Source organism: Hippocampus bargibanti, linkage group LG08 (assembly GCF_051943395.1).
Source record: "Hippocampus bargibanti isolate YZ-2025 linkage group LG08, ASM5194339v1, whole genome shotgun sequence".
Taxonomy (NCBI): domain Eukaryota; kingdom Metazoa; phylum Chordata; class Actinopteri; order Syngnathiformes; family Syngnathidae; genus Hippocampus; species Hippocampus bargibanti.
In genome coordinates, this window is record NC_142741.1 from 15,664,920 (window position 1) to 15,686,912 (window position 21,993).

At 44.7% G+C, this 21,993-nt stretch overlaps 1 protein-coding gene and 1 long non-coding RNA gene across 2 annotated transcripts in view; one reads left to right on the top strand and one right to left on the bottom strand.

Annotated features, from left to right (window-relative positions):
* The first annotated feature begins 639 nt into the window (after positions 1 to 639).
* The window catches only part of kcnh3 (potassium voltage-gated channel, subfamily H (eag-related), member 3), a 134,105-nt gene continuing 112,751 nt past the window's right edge, over positions 640 to 21,993 (top strand). The window contains exon 1 of the mRNA XM_089002237.1: positions 640 to 1,038. Within this exon, the coding sequence (XP_088858363.1) occupies positions 963 to 1,038 (76 nt within the window). The 5' untranslated portion in view covers positions 640 to 962. The remainder of the gene's footprint in view (positions 1,039 to 21,993) is intronic.
* On the bottom strand, positions 5,875 to 15,344 carry LOC148894646 (uncharacterized). Its single transcript, XR_016115709.1, has 3 exons — positions 15,274 to 15,344; positions 9,154 to 9,275; positions 5,875 to 6,308 (listed from the first exon to the last, which is right to left on the bottom strand). It is a non-coding gene; the product is annotated as an uncharacterized LOC148894646 (long non-coding RNA).

The window sequence follows — 21,993 nt, forward strand, 5'->3', positions numbered from 1 at the left end:
AGAGACGGGCACGAAAGCGCCAGGTGTCGGTTTAATGTCTGATATAATTTGCATAAATGTCACTGTTCATCATTATTTTCCAACACTCAAGTCAACAATGATAGTGTAACACGTGGTAACCACAAACGCGCTCACTTTATAAAAGGCTACGGCCACATAATACAACACATTGATTAAATACTGTAGAACAAAGTATTTTGACATAATCCTTGTCCCCACACCACAGTCAAATTGTGCTGATTTTGCATTATTTTATACTGGAAAGTTTAAAAAGAGCTATTCTTCATTTGTTTTTGTATATTTGTTTATTTGTAACACAGAGCAATCAAGATGAGAAAATGAACTGGCAGTTCTTTGTTGTCTCCCACCTCTACTTTGAAAGAGGACCACATCATCAGGACCTTTCAGGCGTCATGTGACTTGGCATCTGTTCTCTCTTGATAACCAAGAGAGGAAGAAGGAGGGAGACTGAGAGGGGAGCCAAAGGGGAAAGGAGGGGGAGAGATAGAGAGATAGAGAGAGGGGGGGTTGAAAGAGAGAGAGAGTCCAGGGGGATGGGGGATGAGGAGGAGCTTGTCGCTATAAGATTCACTCACACATCATCAGCACCACAAAGTCACATGGAGTCCATCTATCTATTGTTTGCTGCGTCTCTACTGCTTTGTTTTTGCATGTGAAAATACGCTCATCTTTACACCCCGCTCAACTGGAAGGTGTGCATTGACTTATCCCTCACGCTTACCCTCCAGCTTGCTCTCTGTCTTGGGCTCGATTATGGTCACAGCCTCTGCGGTGTCAAGGTGGAGCCGCCACGCGTTTCTCGGATCGGTGCGCTCCTTCAGGGGCTGGGATGCGCACCGGGCACCTCCCGCTTCCTGCCGAACTTTGGGTCTGAGCAGCGGGAGGAGTGCAGCGGAGCCCCGGGGCGCCGAGTTAGAAGGACCCAGTCGACCCGGAGCAGGATGCCGGTGATGAGAGGGCTACTGGCCCCGCAGAACACCTTCCTGGACACTATCGCAACACGGTTTGATGGCACCCGTGAGTATTGATTATATTCTCTGAATACAAGTTATCTAACTTGTATTCACAAGAATGTTTTTCCTCATTACTCCAGAAGGAAAAATGCCATAGTACCTTAAAGGTTACGAATGCACAACAGTTCATCCATTCATGAGTGTTTGGCAGAATGATTCCACTGTAAATACTGCAGTGGCAGGCTACTTTGACAAAGAAACATGCAAGTTAAGGTTTTCTAAGGTTGTGCTGAAAATAACGCTTTATGTTTCCAGAGAGGTTTTGGAGTTTTTGTTGGTATTTTATTTTGCCTTTCGCAAGAGTAGTTTGTGGACAGAAGAAATCAGTATTCCCTGTGTGTTCAGGCACATGCTAGGCAGGTGGGCGGGTGTGAGATGCTTATATAGCATTTGGGCTCTATTCTTCTGTCCATTCACACTTGATATTTATGGAACTTGTGCAAATGCTCAAGATAATGGCCACCTTGTCTTTTCATACTTAGCCATTCACTTTACTGGACAATCATTTAAGCAAATCCGGGATTGAACAAGACAGACACCTTTGTTTGTACGCTCCAGTTTGTATGCAGGGTCCATGAGGCATGCTTGGATTAATTTCATGAGGAGGAAGACCATCATAGAAATTTGGATAAGAAATGACAGCAGGGTGAAGCATGGCCTTTAAATCAGAATCGATACGCAATGAAAACATTCCACATTTTACTTCAAGCAAGTGCACATTAAGATATGTATATAAAAATCTAAAGTGTCTCACACAGTACATACACAATGAGTCACAATTGTGTATGGAGTTCCTCTGGGATTTTTTTATTTATAAATCTAACCGTTGTAGAAAGAAAGACACGTGGTTGAGCAGAATGTACCATTCCTTTTGTCCACGCACGTATATATTCGAAGCCATGTTAATGACTGTGCACAACAGTGCCCCACAATCCATCTAAAGTACGAATCACTACACAATGACGAGTTTCTCAGGGAACTTTTTTTGAGGTCCATGTTTGAAAGGGATTGAACAATTGCACAAAGAAAACCTGACATTTTCCTCCATTGTCGTCATGTTCTGTTGGCAGCCTTGTGTGTCAGTCAGTACTTTTGTTCTCTTCACTCAAATTGCGTACTTTGACAGCAAGCTAAGTGTCAACCTCACATGTTTCTTTGGACATGCTCATCACTTCACTTGAATTATCAAATGATAAAGACAGTTCTTCATCTTGTTGTCTCCAATATAATGGTGTCATCTGCATGGGACTAAAAAAACAAAAGAACAGTGAAGCAATGAGTCCACCCACTGCCTGCACCACACACACACACACACACACACACACACACACACACACACACACACACACGCACGCACACGCACACACACACACACACACACACACACACACACACGCATGCGCACACACACACACACACACAAACACACGCACACACACACACATGCGCACGCACACACACACACACACGCACACACACACACGCACACACACACACACACACACACACACGCACACACGCACACACATACACACACACACACACACACACACACACACACACACACACACACACACACACACACACACACACACACACACACACACACAAACAAACCAAGCTGGAGAGGCGGGTGGTGCAGGACCATGTCTTTGTGTCTCAAGCACTGGCTGTGTGGATCAGCACCCGTCACGTCAAGATGTGGCTTAGCTCTCCTCTAGTGGCTCTACCCCGGCCAGTACGCTAATAATTACCAATCTCCTGCAGTACCATGTACAGCTATTGTAATTAACTGCACAGATGTCAAGAATCCATTGTGGCCCATTCTTGGCTGTCAGGTGGTGCGGGGGATGCGGGATATGAGGAGGGTGGTGGTGCTGATTGTGGGGGGCAGGGGGCTTGCTGCACTCGCCATGGTTCGTGGAAGAGGGGCTGTTACATTATGTATCACATTGCCATGTGGTTGTAAATGATGTGACATTACTTCCTGATTTTTTTTGCTGGGAAGGTGATATTTGACTGAAATTCAGCATCAAAATGATAATTAATAAGATAAGATAAGATCGCCTTTATTTTTCTCATCATGGGGAAATTCCCAATACATAGCTGCAAAGTTATGAAATAAAGAAGCACAAGAACAAAAAATAGGAGCTGCTGCAAAGGCAGCGACTCTCGCGACGCCATCTTGAAATCAAAGACACAAAGGGTCATTGAATCTTAACCACTTTTCTGCATCCTGTTTTTTGTATGAAGCAGTTCTAAGTGAATGAGGGGAGGATTGAATAGTCCTTTCACCATTTGCTCAAGGATGTAATCCTGAAAATGTGCACGTCTGGTAAAAATGGTGACACTATTAAGCCATTTTAAGTGTAACACCACTATTAACCACAAGACGGCAGACATTGCTCACCAGCATCTCCAATCTTGAGGCGGTAATTCAAAGAAGAAGAGAATGTCATAGCGCAGGGATCGGGAACTTTTTTGACTAAGAGAGCCATAAAAGTAAAATATTTAGAAATGTTTTTCAGCGAGAGCCACACGCACGCGCGCGCGCACATACAAACGCTCGCGTGCGCGCGCACACGCACGCGCGGACACTTTTCAACAAAATATCAGAATTCATTATTTAAAATAACTGTGATAGTACTCACCGTTAGCATGAATGGTTTTCCGTTCCTCGTGTTTGGTAAAATTCCAGGAAAACGATCGGAATGAAATTCAATTTGCCGGTCAAGAGGCGAAGTTACTGCTAGCTCGCCTGCACACGGCTCATAAGCTTCCACACTTGCTATCTGCAATATACTTCTCGCAGAAGTATGTCGATGCTAACGTTAACATGGGGCTTGTTAAAATGTCACTGACATTCGACTGTTTCATCGATGGTATTGTTTCATTGCAAATTAGAATCAGAACATTTTCTCTCCTCGCCGTCTTGCTGGAGCTCAAACACTTTGAAAATATTTCAAAAGGAACAGGCCGAGATTCCCCCGTGCACGCCCGCATTCGGTGATCGAAAGCCGGCTTGAAGACCTCCGCAGACGCCCGCTGTCACACTTCCAGGGAGGCTGCGTCACCCCCCAGCTCACTCCCACCCGATGCGGTTCCCCGCACACACACCGTGTATTCACGCTGAAGTGCACTCGTTGGGCTCAGTTAAAGGGGCGTTTACCCGTTTCAACATGACGGCCACTATCATCCAATCAACATGGCGCTTTCGGCCATTCTAGGTCAGTGTCATCCAATCAAAATTGCTCTTTCCGCCAACTGCAGCCCCAACGGGAAAAATGAACGGCGAAAAAAAAACGACGAAACGAAAAAGTAAATACATATTTTAGTTTTATCGGCGAGCAATATGCAATCATCAAAAGAGCCATATATGGCTCGCGAGCCATAGGTTCCCGACCCCTGTCATAGCGTCTACATAGCCTTGTCAGTTTCTTTAAAGTGCATGAGAATTTAATAAATGAACATCCTGCCAAAACATGGATTTCAGTTGTTTCTCAGAAAACAATTTTAGCTTGTGCAAAAAAAGTTAATAACGATAGGTGATGCTTTAAATCAAACCCTCCTGCTGTGTGCCATAAGTAAATAAAGATAGTTCATTCAGCTGGAGATTATTGAAGCTCTTACATTGAATTCTTACTGGCGTTATACACTAAAAGTCTGGTGCGATGTAGTTGCCTTACAGTGGGGAACCAAACAACCAAGCCCAACTTTATTATTGCACGTTCATGCATTGTGATCTCATAGGACCTATACTGTGATCATATAGGACATATATGATCACAGTCACTGTGACCTATTTTATAGGTTTATGAGTCCAACAATTAATTTTGAGATCTCAATGCCACATTTTGGGATGTCATATTTTTGGGATATATTTATATTTATATATAATATTTATATATATATATATTTATATATATATAATATATATTTATATTTATATTTCATATATATATATATATGAAATAATTATAATTATATATATATAAAAATTATATATATATTATATATATAAAAATTATATGTCCAAAAAATATGTCCAAAATTATATATATATATATATATATATATATATATATATATATATATATATATATATATATATATATATATATATATATATATATATATATATATATATATATATATATAAATTTTATATATATATATATATATATATATATATATATATATATATATATATATATATATATATATATATATATATCCCAAAAATATGACATCCCAAAATGTGGCATTGAGATCTCAAAATTAATTGTTGGACTCATAAACCTATAAAATAGGTCACAGTGACTGTGATCATATATGTCCTATATGATCACAGTATAGGTCCTATGAGAACGTGCATGAACGTGCAATAATAAAGTTGGGCTTGGTTGTTTGGTTCCCCACTGTAAGGCAACTACATCGCACCAGACTTTTAGTGTATAACGCCAGTAAGAATTCAATGTAAGAGCTTCAATAATCTCCAGCTGAATGAACTATCTTTATTTACTTATGGCACACAGCAGGAGGGTTTGATTTAAAGCATCACCTATCGTTATTAACTTTTTTTGCACAAGCTAAAATTGTTTTCTGAGAAACAACTGAAATCCATGTTTTGGCAGGATGTTCATTGCAAAATAGTCTAGGAATAATTACAATTCATACAAATATATATATATATATATATATATATATATATATATATATATATATATATATATATATATATATATATATATATATATATATATATATTTCATATATTTGGGATGTCAGATGAACATTTCTGAGTAAATTGTGAATATGTGTGTGTGTGTGTGTGTGTGTGTGTGTGTGCGTGCGTGCGTGCGTGCGTGCGTGTGTGTGTGTGTGTGTGTGTGTGTGTGTGTGTGTGTGTGTGTGTATGTATGTGTGTGTGTGTGTGTGAGACAAGAAAAAGTCCAGAAAAAGATATTCAAGTCAAAACAATTATCACTCACTGCATAGAACAGAGAACTAACAGGATCAGTGCATGATAAGTATCAATTAACAGAGGTGAGCAAATAGCCTGCAAACACTCCAAGCTGTTGGCTCAATTTACTAACACGTAGTAAACTATCAAGAAAAGTGGTACCTTTGGAATTGGGAGACTCGTGCCATTGTATAGACGACCATTTGTAATTATTCCTAGACTATTTTGCAATGACTGTGTTGGATATTGGCACTATGCGTAGTGTCTCGATGTGTTGGCCTTTGGAACATTCTCCACCTTTTTGGCCCACTCTGAAAAAGAAGAAAAAATGCAAGAGAACAAATGAGATACTATGAATAAGGACTAAACTTGATCAAATCCAAAAAACGTTTTGTCATTACAATCAAAATACTGTGAAAATACATGCAGTCCCGGGCAGACAACTCTGAAAAGTTGCCTGCCCGGCCATAAACTTCCTTGCTCCCTTGCTTAATTTATAGTAAATATCCCTTGCCCAAGATTTTGCTCCAGTTGTCGTTAGCCGTCATGGTGCACAATGCAATGTTTGTATTGTGCTGTCTGCTAAAAGCCACGTGGACTAATCTTTCTAAGCCGCCTTCAAAACTCTCAAGTACATTTTTCAGTCACTGTGTAGTCCGAAGCACGAAACAGGCTTCTGATTGGCTGCCGGTGCCGAGTATGCAAATTGGCATTTGCATACTCGGCACCGGCAGCCAATAAGAAGCCTGTTTGACAATTTGCATACTCAAAGTCTACAGCATGGTGGAAGGGTCACTGGAACAAAACATTATCGCTTCTGTCTTCGTTTCATTGAATTTCAATAAATGTAGTGTTGTCCAGGTTTAAATTTCCTCCAGGCAGGGTAAAAGTGGCCTTAATGACAAGGCATCTATTTTACTCAGTGGACATAGGTCTGACAATCATCTGCAAAGCAGTGGAAGGAAATACACATTACAATTGTTAATTTCTATTTGAACCCATTTGTATCCGATTACATATTCAAGAAATGTCTTCTAAATCAGTAAAATATTTTCAGCCTGTAGTATATATCTGAGCCCATAACCCAGTATCCCCATAAATAGGACGGGACAGCGACGGCTAGAGCGCTGTTGGGTCGTGTGCTTCCGCCGAAGATCCAAAGACCACTCCGCCAGATCCGAAGATCACTCCGCCAGCCGTGGTGGGTGTGTATCGCGAAAAGTAGTGCGTAATTACAGGTTTAATTTTCATAAATTTGATGTTCGTAAACCGAAAAGTTCGTAAGGTAAGGTGTTCGTAAGCTGAGGTCTCACTGTATGCCCAAATGTGTGCAGTGCTTTTAACATACTTCTATGGTAATTTCTCTATTTCTTGCTCCAGTAAAAAAAACATCTGAATAGCAGTATAGAAATTGAAGAGACACTGATGCAGTTTTTAGTCACTGATTTGACGTTTGATTGGATGTGTTTTAACACAAAATGCTGTCTGGCAAATAGAAAATGTGTGAAATGGATACCGGCTCACTGTGTGTTCTTAGCATAATGATCCTATTAGTAGATTCACATGGATTCTCGTGAACATTGATATTTTGTATGTGGTAACACGTGAGAGTGAGTCCTTTTGGGAAGCAAGAGCATGGAAAAGTATTTCTGAGAAACAATGTAAATATGCCTTAATCAATGTTCATTTGCCTTTGTTGCTGCTCCGTTCTTTCCATGGGCAGCGGCAGCAGCTGGGTGGGACTGCGGCAGTCAATTGCTCCGATTAATTGAGTGGGCCTTGACTTGGTGCTTAATCAAGTTAGAGCCTAAGTGCCCTGCACATCATATTGTCATGTTCAGAGCGTTCACAGTCTTTCAACCGCATATGCAAAACTTGGATGAAATGCATTATTCTCCCTTTTCAAAAAACTATGATTGAATGGCATTCAACACCTGCATGAGTCAACTCTCATAAAGAGTCCCAGAATCATCTTCATAAATAAAAAAATCATAAAATTACAATCATTGAAAACAAATTTCTATGTTCCATAGTGTGAGGGTATTCTAAACTGACTCAAATAACTTCTACAAAGATCTTTTAAAAGCCACTTCCACAGTAAGCCACAATGAAAGGCCAGAATGAGTTGATGATATTTGGTGAATGTCTCCCGATATTTAATGTGAATAATTTTACAGTGAATGTAGTAAGTAATTTTACAGTGAATGTAGCTTGAATGTACCACAAAAACAGTTTTGTGTGTGTGTGTGTGTGTGTGTGTGTGTGTGTGTGTGTGTGTGTGTGTGTGTGTGTGTGTGTGTGTGTGCGTGTGTGTGTGTGTGTGTGTGTGTGTGCGTGTATGCGTGCGTGTGTGTGTGTGTGTGTGAATATTGCGAATAGGTGCAATAATAAATAACAGATAATTCAGGTTTAAATCGTATGTTCACCATTTGCCGTTGCATTTGGTAGCAAATTATGGGGGTCACTGTAATGGTCTCATTTGGTAAATTAATTATTCGCCCGTGTCAGACATCTGCAGGTTGAGGATCACAGTTCATTTTCCAAATCACACCATTGTAAGTGGGCTTGTCATGAATTCTAATCAGATGAATATTCACATTCTGTCCCAATTAGCAGTGTGGAGGTCATCGTATGTTCAACAAAATATCCATATTCTCGACCAGTTTTACTTTTTTGAAGGGCGGCAGGTTTAAAAGAGGTGTCGACAACCTTTTTGAAGTGGAGGGCTACGACTTGGATGATGATTCCTGTGCAGATTGGATTAGACGTGTCCAAATTAAGCTATTTATGTGGCACCACATTGGAGATGACAGATTTAAGGTACAACAAGTGTCACTGACCAAACAACATGAGCGATAAGCAGAAGCAGTGTTATCGTTATATCTGCTTGAGCCAGAAGCTGTAAACACACAAAGTCTCAAGGCAAAGATTTACCTGAGGGGTTATCTTGCTTGAAAACGAAACCATTGAGTCAAATCCACAAGCAAGCATATACACAAATTATTTACACACACACACACACACACACAGACACACACACGCACACACGCACACACACACACACACGCACGCACACACGCACGCACGCACATATATATATATATATATATATATATATATATATGCTTGGAATGGATTGAATTTGATTGTATTTACCTCGTCTTGCAGTGGAGAAATTTCACAGCGGCAAAGGGATGAAAGGAAGAAGAAAGGAAAGAAAGAAGTACAAAAACAAAATACAGGAGTTGCTGGAAAGGCAGCCACTCTCGCAGCGCCATCTTGAAGTCAAAAGAAGAAAAAAATAAATGAATAACAAATAATATGACAACACAAAGACACAGAGAGTCATTCATTCTTAAGTACTTTCTGTAACCTCTTTGTTACATGAAGCAGCATCTGGAGAGAATATATATATATATATAGGTATGCATCATTCTTTCCATCCACCATTTTCTTTTGCGATTATCCTTACGAGGGTCACAGGCACACAAGAGTCTGCCTCAGGGGCAACAGGCGGGGACATCCATAACTGGTCAGTAGCCAATCGCAGGGTACACCGAGACGAACAACAATTGACACTCACAATCACACAAAGGGACACTTTACAGCGGGGGTCGGGAACCTTTTTGACTAAGAGAGCCATAAAAGTAAAATATTTAGAAATGTTTTTCAGCGAGAGCCACACGCACGCGCACATACAAACGCTTGCGTGCGCGCGCACACACACACACACACACACACACACACACACACACACACACACACACGGCCACTTTTCAACAAAATATCAGAATGTATTATTTAAAAAAACTTTGTGATAGTACTCACCGTTAACATGGATGGTTTTCCGTTCCCCGTGTTTGGTAAAAATCCAGGAAAACGATCGGAATGAAATTCAATTTGCCGGTCCAGAGGCGAAGTTACTGCTAGCTAGCCTGCACACGGCTCATAAGCTTCCACACTTGCTATCTGCAATCTACTACGTTAACATGGGGCTTGTTAAAATGTCACTGACATTCGACTGTTTCATCGATGGTATTGTTTCATTGCAAATTAGAATCAGAACATTTTCTCTCCTCTAATGCTCCGGTGCTTTCACGCTGAAGTGCTCTAGTTATTCGTGAAGTGCACTAGTTGGGCGTTTACCTGTTTCAACATGACGGCCACTATCATCCAATCAACATGCCGCTTTCTGCCATTCTAGGTCAGTGTCCTCGAATCAAAATGGCGCTTTCCGCCAACTGCAGCCCCAACGGGAAATGAGCGACGAAAAAAACCACAATATGTATTATAATATGTAATATTTATCGGCGAGCCATATGCAATCATCAAAAGAGCCATATATGGCTCGCGAGCCATAGGTTCCCGACCCCTGCTTTACAGTGTTCCATTAACCATGCATCCATGCATGTTTTTGGAATGCGGGAGGAAAACCACAGAGGCATGGAGGCAACATGCAAATTCCACACAGAAAGACGAAACTATGAGGTAGACATACTGTCACGGCACTCGAGGCTTGAGGGCAGGGCTCGAGTGACGAAAGGAAAGCGGGGAGGTTGGATCCAAAATACACGGCGAGACAGATACTCGTGAACAAAAAGTCTTTACTGAGGCACGCATGCAAAAATAACAACAGGGAGAGGTAAGTGAGAGATTGGAGACGGCAGACATGACGGCATGGAAGTAGTAATTGTGGCTTTCAGAATACTCCGACAAAGATTGTATTGCGCGATCGGTAAATATAGTCAGAAGGCACAATCAAGGGAATGACAACCAGCTGTGGGAACCCAGGTGCGTGATGATGGGAGGGGCCGTCTCCATGGAGCAGCGAAGGAGGTGACAGGAGGGGCGGGGCGCGCTCCGGGCGGCGACGAGATGTGACAGTGCCCCCCCCTCAACGGACGCCTCTTGGCGGCCCATCAGGTTTGGAAGGGTGAGCCGCATGGAACGCCCGGATGAGAGACGGGTCGAGGATCCAGGCACGTGGGACCCACTGTCGTTCCTCCGGTCCATAGCCATCCCAGTCGACCAGGTACTGCACTCCTCTGCCCATGCGCCTGGAGTCCAGTATCTCCTGCACGGTGTAGACCGGTCCGCCGGCCAACATCCGGGGGGGAGGTGGGGGGGTGGGCGTGGGGGCTAAGGAGCTGGTTTCCACTGGCTTGAGGAGGGAAACGTGGAATACGGGGTGGATCCTCATGGTGGGTGGCAGCCGGAGCCTCACCGAGACCGGGCTGAGGATGGCCTCGATGGGGAAGGGACCTGTGAAGCGTGGGCCCAGCTTGGCTGAAGACCCTGCCAGCCGAAGGTCCCTCGTGGACAGCCACACCTCCTGCCCGACCTGGTAGCTGGGTGCCTGTCTCCGATGACGATCCGCCAGCCGCTGGTTCCGGGATGCGGTGCGTGTCAGGGCGTCCCTGGTCTCCTTCCAGACTCGGTGGGCCCGTCTGAGGTGATGTTCAATAGACGGGACCTCCACCTGGCCCTCCTGGGTGGGAAACAAGGGAGGCTGATAGCCACAGGCGGACATGAATGGGGACCGACCTGTGGCTGCGGAGACCAGGGAGTTGTGGGTGTACTCCACCCAGGGTAGATGCAGGGCCCACGACGCCGGGTTGTGGAGGCACACACACCGGAGCGTCGCCTCCAGGTCCTGGTTCTTCCTCTCCGTCTGTCCGTTGGTCTGGGGATGGTATCCAGACGACAGGCTCGCCGACGCCCCTAGGGACCGACAGAAACGTTTCCATACCTTGGACACGAACTGCGGTCCCCTGTCCGACACGATGTCCGTCGGAATCCCGTGGAGACGGATGACGTGGTTAACCAGGAGTTGAGCCGTCTCGATGGCGGACGGCAACCTGGTTAACGGGACGAAGTGGGCCGACTTAGAGAATCGGTCCACTACGGTGAGGACGACCGTCTTGCCACGGGAGGGGGGGAGGCCTGTCACGAAGTCGACGGAGATGTGGGACCAGGGTCTGGACGGCACCGGTAGCGGCTGGAGGAGTCCTGCCGGGGGCTGGTGGGAGGCTTTCCCACGGGCGCAGGTCGGGCAGGCCTTTACAAAGAGGTTGATGTCCATCCTGAACCCCGGCCACCAGAACCGTTGGGCGATGAGTTTGATCGTCCTGTTGACCCCCGGGTGACAGGCTATCTTGGAGCTGTGCCCCCAAACGAGCAACTCCATGCGAAGAGGGGGGGGGGGGCGAACAGGCGATCCTTAGGACAGCCCCTGGGAATGGGGGTCGTCCCCTGGGCTTGCCGAACTTTTCTCTCAACCTCCCACCGCTGGGCCGGCAGGATGTTGGTGGTGGTCTCCTCCCTTTCTGCCGGCTCATGGATGCGGGATAGGGCATCGGGCTTGGTGTTCTGTGACCCTGGGCAGTAGGTGAGAGAAAAGTTAAAACGGGTGAGGAAGAGTGACCATCGGGCCTGACGTGAGTTTAGTCTCTTGGCCGACCGGATGGCCGCCAGGTTCTTATGGTCGGTGTAGAGGGTGAAGGGGTGTTTCGCTCCCTCAGGCCAGTGTCTCCATTCCTGCAGGGCCAGGACGACCGCCAGCAGTTCCCGGTTGCCGACGTCGTAGTTGGCCTCGGCGGGGCTGAGCCGGCGGAAGAAGAAGGCGCATGGGCGTAGCTTCTGGTCCGTGGGAGAGCGCTGGGACAGGACGGCCCCTACTCCAGACTCGGATGCGTCAACCTCGACCGTGAACGGGAGATCCGGGTCGGGATGACGCAGAACAGGGGGATTGGTGAAGGCCAGAGGAAGGCGGTTGAATGCCCCCTCAGCGTCGGGCGTCCACCTGAAGGGAATCTTGGAGGATGTGAGGTTAGTGAGGGGGAGTGCCTTCTCACTATACCCGCGAATGAAGCGGCGGTATACGTTGGCAAACCCCAAAAACCGCTGGAGCTGTTTGCGCGTCTTCGGGATCGGCCATTCCACCACCGCTTTAGTCTTAGTGGGGTCGGCCCTGAGCTGCCCCTGCTCCACGACAAAACCTAGGAAGGACAGAGAGCGGACATGGAACTCGCACTTCTCTGCCTTCACATAGAGCCGGTTTTGCAGGAGCCGCGCCAGGACCCGTCGGACGTGTTACCGGTGCTAATCTGCGGAACGAGAGAAAATGAGAATATCGTCAAGATAAACAAAAACAAAAACATTGAGGAAGTCCCTGAGCACATCATTGATTAAATTCTGGAAGACGGCGGGCGCGTTCGTGAGTCCGAACGGCATCACCAGATACTCAAAATGTCCTAATGGTGTTTTAAATGCAGTTTTCCATTCATCCCCCTCCCGGATGCGGACCAAATGGTACGCACTGCGGAGGTCTAATTTGGAAAAAATGGTAGCTGATTGAAGGGGCGTGAAGGCTGAGTCCATGAGGGGGATTTGTTCCAGATGGTGATGTCGTTCAGACTCCGGTAGTCGACACACGGACGCAGGGTTCCATCCTTCTTGTCGATAAAGAAGAACCCTGTGCCCAGCGGAGACCATGACGGTCGGATGAGTCCCGCCGCGAGGGAGGAGTCTATGTAAGTGCTCAGGGCTTCCCGTTCTGGTTGTGAGATGTGGAAAAGTCTGGAGTCCGGTAATGGAATCCCCGGCTGCAAGTCGATAGCACAGTCATACGGTCGGTGAGGCGGCAGGGATTGGGCGTGGTCTTTGATGAACACCTCCCGCAGGTCGTGGTAGCAATGTGGCACGCCCTTGAGGCAGATGGCCTCGGGCGGGCCACCGCGGGAGGGGTCTCGCCCTGCCGTAGCCGACCGCAGGCAGTTGGCGTAGCAGTAGGGGCTCTAGCCCTGAATGGTGGGCCCCTCCCGGGAGATGGACGGGTCGTGGGTATTGAGCCAGGGGAGACCCAATACCAACGGCGCATTCCGGGAGGGCATAACTAAAAATTGGCGGTGTTCGACGTGATTCCCCGCTACCCGGAGTTTTAGCGGGGCAGTGAGGTGGGTGACTCGGGCTAACAGTCTGCCGTCCAGGTTGACGATCTCCTTTGGGGGGTGGAGATCAATCAGCTGGCAGCCCAACGAGTCCGCCAGCTGGGGATCAATGATGCACCCTTCGGCCCCCGAGTCCACTAGGGCCCGCACGGTTTGGGAGCTGGACGGGCCGATTAATTCGCTGTCCAGCTCCAACCGCGTAACGGGGGTCGTGGATTTGACCTCCAGAGGTCGCTGTGGTCGCCGTTTCGACGGGAACTTGCGTGGACTTGAGGTCTTCGGCTGGGGGCCTTGGGTGCGACGAGCCCCGGGATAGTGTGGTCATTCCCCCCCCTATGATCATGGGTTCGGGGGATTCCTCCAGGCGCCGCACACGCTCGCTGCCGGGTGTGGTAGACCTGGACCGGCTTCGGGGCTCGTCGAGCCGCCGGCCGCGCTGCTCCCTCTGTCGCTCCCGAAGACGGTGATCCAGGCCGATGACTATGGCGACCAGGTCGTCGAAGGTGGGTCCAACGTCGCGGGTAGCCAACTCATCCTTGAGATCGGCGTTCAATCCGCGACGAAACACCCCCCCTCAGCGCTCGGTCGCCGTAGCCGCTGCCAGCGGCCTGGATGCGGAAGTCGACGGAGTATTCCGCGGCTGAACGGGCCCCTTGGACGCAGTCCAGTAGTCTCCCCTCAGCTTCGGACTCCGTCACGGGATGATGGAAAACCCGGCGTAACTCGGCGACGAAGTCCGGGTACGAGGTGCGCAGCTCCGGTCGGGACTCTCGGATGGCCAGCACCCATTTCTCGGCTTCTCCCGTGGGCAGGCTGGTGATGAAGGCTACCTTCGCCTCATCGCTAACGCAGGCGTATGGATGTTGATCAAACACGAGCGTGCACTGCATTAAAAACTGAGCGCAGCGCCCGGTTTCGCCTGCGTGGCGTGAGGGAAGCGGTAGTTGAAGAGCGTGCCTACTCACGGGTGGGGGAGACTTGGTTGTGAGGGCGGAAATGCGTGCCTCAGCCGCCTCGAAGCGTTGAGCCACCATGGTGGTAATTTGGCTGACTTCCGTGATGGCACGGGCCAGCTGGCTCGAACGCTCCGCTTGCACGGTCAGGGCGGCGAGGAATCTGTCTTCGCCGGCGGGATCCATGGGTGGTCGGAGTATTATGTCACAGCACTCGAGGCTTGAGGGCAGGGCTCGAGTGACGAAAGGAAAGTGGGGAAGTTGGATCCAAAATACACGGCGAGACAGATACTCGTGAACAAAAAGTCTTTACTGAGGCACGCATGCAAAAATAGCAACAGGGAGAGGTAAGTGAGAGATCGGAGACGGCAGACCTGACGGCATGGAAGTAGTAATTGTGGCTTTCAGAATACTCCGACAAAGACGGTATTGCGCGATTGGTAAATATAGTCAGAAGGCACAATCAAGGGAATGACAACCAGCTGTGGGAACCCAGGTGGGTGATGATGGGAGGGGCCGTCTCCATGGAGCAGCGGAGGAGGTGACAGGAGGGGCGGGGCGCGCTCCAGGCGGCGACGAGATGTGACACATACAAATCAGTCAACCACTGTGTTCCTTGACCTTATTATTTATGATAAATACCATAAAATAAACATGCCTATAGTGTATTACAGTTATATTACTTCATCATGGATTTCGCATCACTTGGAACTTAACCCCAACAGAGGGTGGCTTACTGTATAAACCCCTCGTGAATGTATTCAAATATGTTCCATGTGATCATGTCTGTGCAAAAATGATTCATTTTTGCACAGACATTTTTCTCATCATGCAGGATACATTGCAATCTGAAGTGGGCAGATGGAGCATTTGATGCCCCCGAAGGTTGTCTTTGAGGTTTAGTGAAATAAGAAACAGCCACACATGGCCCAAGTGTACACATATATATATATAATATGGATGTAAAGCCTTCTTATATTGTAGCCATAGGCTTGAAAGATGCAAATGGATGGATGAACATGACATCTGACAGCTCTGTGCATGTTTCATGACGGTGTCAAATTTCTACGTTCTTGTCTAGCTGCATGATTCAAATACATAAACAGTATTAAAAAGGTTGCTTTTAAAAAGTGCATTTTTTTACCCCGTGACAGTTCGTCACCAACTCGAACTTTCTCCCAGATGTAAGCTTCTGCATCCAGCACTGCTCTCGTTATTTATTTTGCATTTTCACCGATAAAGGCAGCTCGTCTGCTCCTGGGTCCTAATTCCGCTCTTCACATTACAGGAACGGTAATAATTTTAAGATGTTAAAGTCGCAACTTTACCAATGGATAACACAATCTTTGTCTTAATATTGTTATACTCATCATTTATAAAGAAGAATAAAACTGCTTAGAAGCTATTTTTAACTTTCTTGAAATATTTTTTCTTATTGTATTTTTGTGTGGCCCTAAACCTAAAGCATCTTAGTATGCCTCATCCAGAGTAGTCGGATCATCCAAGATATTTGTTCATGTCTGCAATGATAATGATGATGCAGAACTGAAATTAAATTGACATTTGACTACATCCCTCAATCATGTCTGTGTAAGCTCTCAGTCGTACAGGAGTGGTCCATCGATGAGAAGGTTTCTTCAGCCGTCATCTGTACAAATGTGAAGGTTTCGGACGTTTCGCCTCCTATCCAAGAGGCTTCGTCAGCGAACTAAAGTCTGACTGGTCGTATCGGCCCTATTTATATATCCCTAATGTCCAGACATGGTGGCGCCGGACACAGCTATGATAGGTCTCTACTCTCAGGTTGGGGGGGGCAGAGGACCCCTCCCTGTGGCCCCACTGATTGTTCCTACATTCCTGACTAACGACTGGCCTATTACCCCCACTCCCACCGGTATCACCTCATCAGCATTACGAATGTTGCCTAACCTGTTTTGCCTAAGCAGGCTATTGTATGAACGATCCAAATTGAACCTCACCCCACCAGACCGGTTTAATGAAGGATTTTGTTGTTTTATAAGAATCGTATCGATAATAGTGCATCCAAAAGATAGGCTACCAAATGAAAAACAAAGTAATGTAGTTTATTCCATACATTGTAAGAATGAAAATTGTAAAGAGCAGTACATTGGGGAGACTCAACAAATTCTCAAAAAAAGACTTTATCAACATCGCAGGGATAATACAAGTGGACCTCAATCGGCAGTACATTTGCACCTAAAAGCTAGCAACCACTCATTTGACGACAATGAGGTTAAAATCTTAGCAAAAGAACATAGATGATTTGAAAGGGGGGTAAAAAAAGCGATTCTCATCCCTCAATCATGTGACTGAAGAGAGTTGAAGGTTGCTTGCAGGGCACTTAAAGTCAATTCTCTCAGCCAACCTACCAGTTGAACTAAGTCACTGCCAAGTGACCCAGACGAGAAGTGCCAGCCAGTGCCACTGTCCCTTCCACCACCATCTAAAGAAGTCGAAACACTGCAGTGTGTGGCCATTTGTTGTATGTGTTTGCATAGAGCACAGGTGTCAAAGTCAAGGCCCGCGGGCCAAATCCGGCCCGCCACATCATTTTTTTTCGGCCCGCAAAAGCAAATCAAACTTGTTAAATTCCATGATGATTGCTAAAATCGGAGCCAAAATTTCATATTTTTGGATGTCAACCACAATAAAAATCATTATTCTTGACTTCAGATTTGAAAACGAGTTATTCATTAATTTGCTCCCCAAATTCATAACGGCCCTCGAGGGGAAACCATAACAACAATGTGGCCCGCGGCAAAAAATGACTTTGACACCCCTGGCATAGAGCATCTTTGCATTCAATGAAGGCAGTGTACACCCTTGCATGTATTTGTTTTGGGAATGGCAGATGAGCCTTTTATGGTGTCATTAGCTGTACCATGACTCTCCACTTGCTAATCTCTTCCTGCTTTTGTTTAATTGCTGCAAATATTGACTTCACCAGCATGGTGACTGAGCAATGCTAAAACACTGCATGCACCTGTTAATGGACCACACAAACTGACACCTTTTCTGGGCATTAAAGTGCAAATTCAAATCTGTTGTTTATGTGCTTTGTGGGGTTTGGATTATTTGAAGACACGGCAAAACGAACAAAAGCCTTTTGTTGTCATGCATTATGCATACATGCTGCTCAATGTTGATTTAATTGATTTAATAGAAATGTTCAACAAGCTTCCATATGCAACTGGAAAATGCATTTTGGTTCTGTAAGGGCTCAGGTAAGATGCTTTACTTACATAAACAGTGTATTTGAAAGAATAGCCGTTGTTGGTTCAGTATTATTCTATACTGCCGTAGGCATGTGTGTCAAACTCATTTTTGTGGGTACCCTCAAAGTTGGGATGGTCCCTCTCAGAGGGTGGTTATTGGATTAGTCTTTATTAGTCTCACATTTGAGAAATGTAAATTTCTCATTACATTACATTACATTACATTACATTACACTATGAATGTAAAAATAAACAAAATGTCAAATCACAGAATTATACTACCACACAATTGGCCCTGAAGTCAGTCGTCATGGAAAATACTGGCAACCAACATCAAGAAACTACCGGCAAGAAAATGACTAATCGCGACTTATGAGCTTCCAATTAGTTGTCAATTATTTGTCAAACACTTTTTGGGCCCACCCCTTATGTGTTCGTCATATCTATATATACACATGTATACAGGATATAATATACAATATCACATTTTGACTGATGTTATAGTAGGACACTCCCCTAATCTGTTAGCCGGCAGAGTAGGATTGCATCCCACTTGGTGACTGTGTCGGTTGTTTGTCTCTACAGGCAACCCCTGCGAAATGTCAGTACTTTGCAATATTTTTACAATTTTGTTCCACTTCTATTGAAAAAAAACTGTGATTTTCTTCATCATATGAATTTATCTCTTGAACTTAATTTTCATCTGGAAAATTATCAAACCTGTCTGAAATGTATAGATGTGTTTTAAATGGGAAAAAAACAATACATCAATCAGGAAAATAAACAAAAGATGGAATACCAGATACTTATATTATTTAAAGCTTGGGCACTAAAGTTTGAAGGTGCATGACTTTGAAAAAAACCCAATAATTTAGTCAAAATGCACAACTGCCAAAGTAAATTTGTAGACCTATTCGCGTCCTATTACTTTTATACTTATCATATCCGCCCGGCAATATTAGCTTTTGCAATCAATTTCTTCAAGCTTATTTATATTTCCCTTGGAGAAAAAAAAACAGACTGACAAAAACTCCATAGCTCTGCGATTTCAAATTAATTGGCTGCGTGTGTGAATGCAACCTGGTGTTATATATACGTGGATTTGAGTGAATGTATGTGTGCGTGTTTTTGATTTGGTGGTGGCTATCAATGGTACAACTGTGGCTTCAAGCTACTGCCACGTGTTACCGCCACATCTCATCTCTTATTATAGCCTATCAGAGTCATACGGTAATGTAATTAGGGCAATTAGATGTCAGACTGATGAGGTATAGGTACTTTTATTTTCACTTTTCCGAATGTATTTCAATGCCATAATTTAATAATACTATTTTCATGCAGCAAGAAAGAAGAGTGAAAAGGCTTTATTTGTTTGAACAATTTTGCTCCGGAAATGATGATTCTGATTCTGATTCTGATTCTGAAAGAAGAAAGAAAAAGGCCTGTTGCATCCGTGACAGCTGCTCACACAGGCAGCCATGTTCCAGTCGCTGCAGTGAGAATACATTAATTTGCACTCGTGAAATGTAACCCAACATTAACAAACCAAAATGAAACAGGAGACAGTCTGCGACCGTGACTAATATTTTATGAACAGTGCAGGGGGCTGTGGCGGCAGTTCACATTAATAGTGAAGAAAGTAGCAGAGGAGACGCTTATTTGATTATGTGTTGGCATCTCAACAATTTATTAATGCTGTTGACATTTGAAAAGGAAAATGCAAAATTTCCAATCAGTGCTGCTAAGGCTAACTTGCATGTCAGATAGTGGTAAATGTCTCAACTCTATGCTTTCCACTTTTCTGTGGTGCTGAACGACAGCCTGCAAGAGTGTTGACTTTTTGTTTAGTGTGTTATGCTTCTGTTCTTATTAATAGAAAACGTGAACAAAAGACAGTGTGATCAAGCAATATTTACTCACTTGTACCAAAGTGGTGAGTTACACAGCGTTACAATTTTGTTAGATTATAATTTGGATGATTTTGGCTTGAAAAAAACTCTTTTTGTTTTAAATTTGGTGTCTCATCTGTGATTTGGGTACAGATTTGTAGAAACTGAGTGGCGGGCCGTGGCATGTCACTCCTAGGCCTTCAGTAGTGCTGTCTGAATCAATCAGCAGCAAGTGTGGTGTGATATGACTACACGTCCACAAGAGGGTGTGTTCACTAGGAAATTACTTGTGACTTTAAGAAAGTTAAGTAATACTGTAATTAAACTGTTCACTATGAACATGTGAATTGGATTGGATTGGATTGGATTGGATTGGATTGGATTGGATTGGATTGGATTGGATATGCCTTTATTAGTCTCATAGTGGAGAAATTTACATTTCACAGCAGCAAAGTGATAAAAGGAATGAGAGTAGAAAAACAAAATACATGAGCTGCTGGAAAGGCAGCCACTCCTGCGGCGCCGTCTTGAAGTCAAAAGAACAAAAAAAAAAACTAAATAACAAATAATATGACAGCATAGAGACAATATGACAAAACAAAGACACAGAGAGACATTCATTCTTCAGGACTTGCGGTACCCTCTTTGTGATGACATGAAGCAGTTCTAGATGAAAGAGGAGAGGATCAAAGCGTCTTTCCACCAGTGGATCAGGGACATCGTGGTGGAATGTGCACGTCGACTACAAGCTAAATGTTGAAAGCAAACACGCAGCTGTAGCATCCATTGACGAAAAGCGATTGTCTCACATCTCCTGTTCCACATAAATCTGCTTCAATTCCAAGCCGCAACAGTTCCACATACGCATCGGCGCTTTGCGCTGACGCTCCTTTCTTCTTATCGCGGGTTCCTCAAGCCATGCATGCATCCATCCAGCCGCAGACTGTCCAAAAGCACTGACCTTTCCGCTAAACAAAGCAAGGCTGAATTCATGATAACCTCATAAAATTGCAATAGTATTTGGTATTATTGCTAGCTTCGGAGCTGTTCAACCATAATGATGCCCATCTATTGTTGAAAAATCCGTTTTGCAAATGACTTTGACAGTATAGCTGCAACCAAATCCCTTTCTTCTCCTCCTTCAGCCATTGTGGATTGACAAAACCGCTATTAAATCAACACGACAATTTATTAGCTTATGCAGCTCGCTACCGATACAGTGTGCTAGCTCTGGCCAGTATGGTCTTACGACTAGCGGCTAGTGATACTATGATTGACTTGTGATTAACCAATCATGCGACTAGGCAATCAAAGTTTGAAAAAACTCTCACGTTTCCAGTGCCTTCCAGCGGGCCTTGAGTTTCCAACTCGAACTCTTATTGGTGAAAGCATCAGTTTAATCGACGTTGATTTTTATGCTTCAGGGCTTGCAGAAGTGATTGTGAATAGATAGATTTCTGACCCTGCTAACAAATGATGGCTGAAATGTGATTGGTTAAATGCTTAAATATGAAAACACACATCTGGAAGCAGCACATAGGGGAAAAGCAATGAAGGGAAGCTGAAAGACAATTTGGAATTATTTAATAACAATTCATGGACAAAATATAATGAACATTCGTCTTGATTCAGATATTTTTAGGCCAGCATAGAAGGCCTTGCAGGCCCACCACTGTAGAAACTCGTAGTAAGGTCGGACTGTGTCCATGTTTGAAGTCCTTCATGGTTCTAGTAGCCTGGACCAATCGGTAACTCTGTCAGTCCGTCATCATTATTTTTAATATGCTTTCTTCATTGCTAAATTACACGTAAAACATATATACAGTAAAGTCTCGTTATATCGATATCGGATATATCGATAGTCCCGGTTATATCGATACTATTTCTATGCACGCACGGAGAAAATTACATGCAAACAGGGTTGGATATATCGATAGTCCCGGTTATATCGATATTTTTTCGGACTCCC